This window comes from Lepidothrix coronata, unplaced genomic scaffold (genome assembly GCF_001604755.1).
Source record: "Lepidothrix coronata isolate B3197 unplaced genomic scaffold, Lepidothrix_coronata-1.0 Scaffold252, whole genome shotgun sequence".
Lineage (NCBI taxonomy): Eukaryota > Metazoa > Chordata > Aves > Passeriformes > Pipridae > Lepidothrix > Lepidothrix coronata.
In genome coordinates, this window is record NW_016690432.1 from 665,297 (window position 1) to 669,697 (window position 4,401).

The 4,401-nt window shown below is 39.2% G+C and overlaps 1 protein-coding gene across 1 annotated transcript; it reads left to right on the forward strand.

The window, feature by feature from the left end:
- Positions 1–266: 266 nt before the first annotated feature.
- KRCC1 (lysine rich coiled-coil 1) lies at positions 267–4,010 on the forward strand. Its single transcript, XM_017835209.1, is given in 7 exon segments — positions 267–281; positions 1,674–1,749; positions 1,752–1,810; positions 3,013–3,016; positions 3,245–3,494; positions 3,496–3,793; positions 3,795–4,010. Coding segments are annotated over 7 exon segments (918 nt in total).
- The last annotated feature ends 391 nt before the right edge of the window (positions 4,011–4,401 follow it).

Below are 4,401 nucleotides of genomic sequence, written 5' to 3' on the forward strand. Positions count from 1 at the left end.
GCAGCTGCTGTATCCATTTGTGGGTCAGGACATTCTGGCCTTGTTTGGGCTAAGGAAGGCAGCTGAGGTTGTGCTGTGCTATACTGGCAAAGCTGGAGCTGAACTGCAGTGCTGTTTGCTAAAGTAACAGCAGGGGAATGCCAAGAGCTGCATTAAAGCAGATGACACTGCTGTGCTCATGGTGCTCCTCTGCCTTCCCCAGCCAAATTACTGCTTGGGAACCCTGCCTGTTTCATGTCATATGTGTTAATCATCATCTTGTGACCATGCAGAAAACCTGGGTAGAGTAAATCTTTAAGGCTCCAAAATCGAGGCAAATGTTGGGAACATTTGTCTTTGTTTCTGAAGATATTTCTCTCTTGGGGGAACCCAGTTATTTGGTTTAAGAGAACTACATATGTTAGACTGAGGTACTACTGCTGACTCAGCTGTAGTGCATAACCTTATATTGACAAAGGCTGAGCCCAAACAGAGGTACTACAGTGTTCAGAGGTGGGAAATGGTTCAGAGAAAGAGAAAAGACAAAGAAAAAAGAACTAACATGTGACAAATTTACAAAGAAGAAAGAATCTTAAGTCCTGTCAGCCTTTTCTTATTTTCTATTGAAGAATGAAAATGGCTCTTGTAATAACAAGGAAAAGTAATATTTAAAGCTGTCCCTAGAATATATTTCAGAGCAATTAATCACCTACTGCAAAATGCCATTGAGGACAAGGACACAGCAGGGTTCAGAATGGCTCCAGGAGGCACAATAGATGTTACTTGGCCAACCAGACTTCTCCTCCCTACAATTCAATCTTTTCATGACAGTGGTCACCCAAGGAAAAAAGGTGAACAAAACCTCATTTTTAATTTCACATTATAGTGCTTTTAGGTTTTGACGTTCTAATGTTTTTAGGGGTTTTTTTTGTAGTGTGCCACTTGGTTGGGTTTTGTCTGCCAAGAATGCTGTGCAGTTCAGTGCTAAGTCAAGGAAAATACACAGAGAGTACTGTCCTTAACTCATATAAAGAAGTCTCTCTTTGAAACAAATACATGTGTTCCAGTGAGAAGCTGTGCAGGTTGAAATAGAGTGAATAATGCCCATGATAATAGGATTTCATAAACAGTGCAATTAGCTTGTTTTTTAGTCGGGGTTTGGTTTGGTTTGGTGTTTTTTGTGGGATTTTTTGGCTTTGGGGTTTTTTTCCAATAGACAATATTGTTCCATCTATCTCTCTCTAGGTAGCTGTTTTTACAGTTCAGTACACTTGAGCAAACTGGTGCAATTTTCTTCTGTAAATGCCTTTTCTGCTACAAACATTGGCCATTCCTTGGGTGCAAGGAGGGCTTTTAGCTAATGCCCAGAACTGCGTCCTTGGATTTTCTTGTGTGAATCAACTCAAGTTATTGTGTCCCTCTTTCACTCCTCTGTTTGAAAGGGTTAAGCTGTGTGAATCAGTAATAGTAGAATATTGACTATTTCTGGATAACTTGTACTACAGAATGAAGCAGCTCTAAAGAATGAGCCACCTGGCCACTGTAGATCATGAAATTCGTATATTTTTAAATTCATAAGTTCTAGTGTAACAATGCAGCAGAGAGTCTATCTATAGACACTGTTTGTGTCAGTGTCAGGACTCTTTCGGGGGATGGGATCACGGTGTGCTTTGAGTTTTGCCCCTCTTTTGCAGGTCTCTCTAAGCTACAGATCCCTCTTTTTTTTTTCAGCAATTGAGGCTGGTTATTACTTGTGCCCAGTATGTGATGCCACACTTCCATAGAAATGTACCAGTCTCACATGAAAGGAAATAAGCACTGGATTAAGTTAGTCCAAAAGTCCTTTTGTTGCTATTATTCTGTAGTTTGTACTTTCAGACTTTTTCATGAGCCCCATTGTCTGCTAAGTGACTTTAGCCAGTTCATGGGGATTTTTTAGTTTTGGTTTGGGGTTGGGGTTTTTTTTGTTGTTTGGTTTACTGGTTTTAAGAGGCACTGCCCACTTAAACCTCATGCTGTGACTGAGATTCAGTCCTAGAGTTCCCATAGTTATATCTTCAATGACAACCCCAGGAAAGGTCCTTAAACCTTTGCAGTTTTCCCCCTTATTTTGCTCTCTGGGGGTAGCAGCACCCAGCACATCTTTAGTGCTCAGCCCAGAAGGAAATGGTCTGAACCTAAAGATTCCTATTGACAAGGCAAAGGTGACCTTAATCCCAAAAAGTGCCAAGTCTGCATCAATTTTGTTGCTTTCATGATTCATCAGCTTGCATCTTACATTTGGCATAAGATATTTATGGGGTAGGTGATAGCTCTTGTACTTTCCCTTTTACCCAGGAGAGGGCTGCAGACTGCTGATTGCAGAATGGATTTGGTGCTGATTTCAGGTGTACTTCGCAGAGAGTGCTGTGCAAGAAGGCTAAACATCAAATTTGCCCACACGTTAAGCATTTTGATAAGACATTTTATAGAATTATTTAGGTTGGAAAAAACCTCTAAGATCAAGTCTGACCATTGAAAAAATTTAAGAGAATCCACAGTAATAATATAACCACAAGAGACTGACGTAGAACCCATATGGTTTTAAATGTTTGTTTAGTGAACAGAATTAGAATTCCCCAAAACAGGAGTGCAGGAAACTTCTATGGGCCTATCTACAGTTTAACAAAATGAATGTATAAAGGTGATGAATTAAGGAAGAACAAGATACATTTAAGGGATGGGTCTTTGGAGCTGACCTTTCTACAGGGGATATCTTTGCCTTCTAAACACTTTATCTTTCAGCCTGAGGAAAGGAGAGTAGAATCAAAACTGACAGGGAGTTTTGCCTTGGGAGCACATTTATCTCGTTTGCTTTTTTTTTAGCAATCCAGGTTGGTTGCTTCTGTTCTGTTTCTGCTGTGGAGTCACGCAGTTTGCCTGATGTTACTGTACTGCAGCTCTTCAGTAGAATGAATCTCAAAGAAATTAGTAATTGTATTACTTGATAGTCAGTAGGTAATGTAATTGCTTCTTGTCTGCAGCTAATTGGAGACCAGTCAATCAGAGTGTTTTCTCAAAGAGTGGATTTTGTGCCCTATAACTGCAGCTTTACAGATATAATCATGTGTAACAGGGTCCGTGCAGTTACATAGAACAACACACCTGGAATGTGCTTTTTTCTAATTCTGAAAATACTACTTTTTTTTTTTTTTAACTCAACAGATGCTAAGCAAATTGGTCAGTATTAGTGACTAACTTTCCACCCAATTTATGAAGAAAACAGCGCTTGTCAATCTCACAGAGAAATCAAAGAAAACACGTTGCTCCTTTCAAGATGAATTAACAGGTTGTGTTGAAGATCAGAAAAGGACAGATCTAGAGCCAAGAAGGGATTTAGTAAAAGAAAAAGAGGAAGAGTTTCAAGATAAAAACACTGAAGGCAGAAGTGACCTTGGTGAGGTTGTATCTTCAAACTTGAGGTGTGAACAAGGCGAGCATTCCAGCCCTTTCTCAAAAAACCAGTCTCCTACAAATGGAAAAGAGATTGCCAAGCTGGTCATCAGCTTGTGAGCATGCACTAGAAAAGACACCTAATTGTCTCTCTAACAAGGGATACTGTAAAGAAGAACAAATATCTGAGGTGGCCACCATCAGAGATAAGAGCTCCAGTCATTCAAAATCTAAAGGCAACTACAGACTTGTGCTTGCTGAAACTTCTACCAGCTCCTACAGAAATGAACAGGAATCTCAGATAAAACATTTCAAAGAAGAACACATCAGTGAAGAGCTGGAGTATAAAAAAGAAGCCACAAAGCAGAAAAGAAAGAAAAGTAAATGAAGGAGCAGATTGTGGAAAAGAAAATGAGAATAAAAAGAGAATTAAATTTAAGCTAGACTTGCTAAATGAAAAGAAGTCAAGAACTTCTAAAGGCAAAACACTTAAGGAGAACCCCCCAGAGAAAGAAAGCAAAAAGGATAATAAGAAGCCTCAGGCAAATATCAAAACAGAAGAGGAGCTACCCTGGGATGAGTCTGTCTTTGAATATTGATAAAGGTTTTACTTAGCTTTAAGAAATTGATTCTGTTTGTAGACTCACTTCACTGGTTTGTACCATACTGTGACTTCTTCTGTTTTAAGCAAAAGTTTTGTTCCAATCTGGAAGCAAGAAAAGACCTTTCTGCAGAAATTTTTTAGCAGTAGATTGGCAACGTTTTTCAATCATCTTTCCTACGCATGCAGCAGCCATTGCAGTAAGTGTGAAAGTCTGTATTATAGACTGGAATATTCCCTTCTGGAATATACCACAAATATGGATCAGTAGCTTACAGAGTACTAATAAAATTTCACCAAAATTCACAGCTTCTTTCTAATATCAATGATGCCCACTATCGACGTTTCTGTTATTCTTCTGGGGAAATATATAAACGCTACAGTGTTCC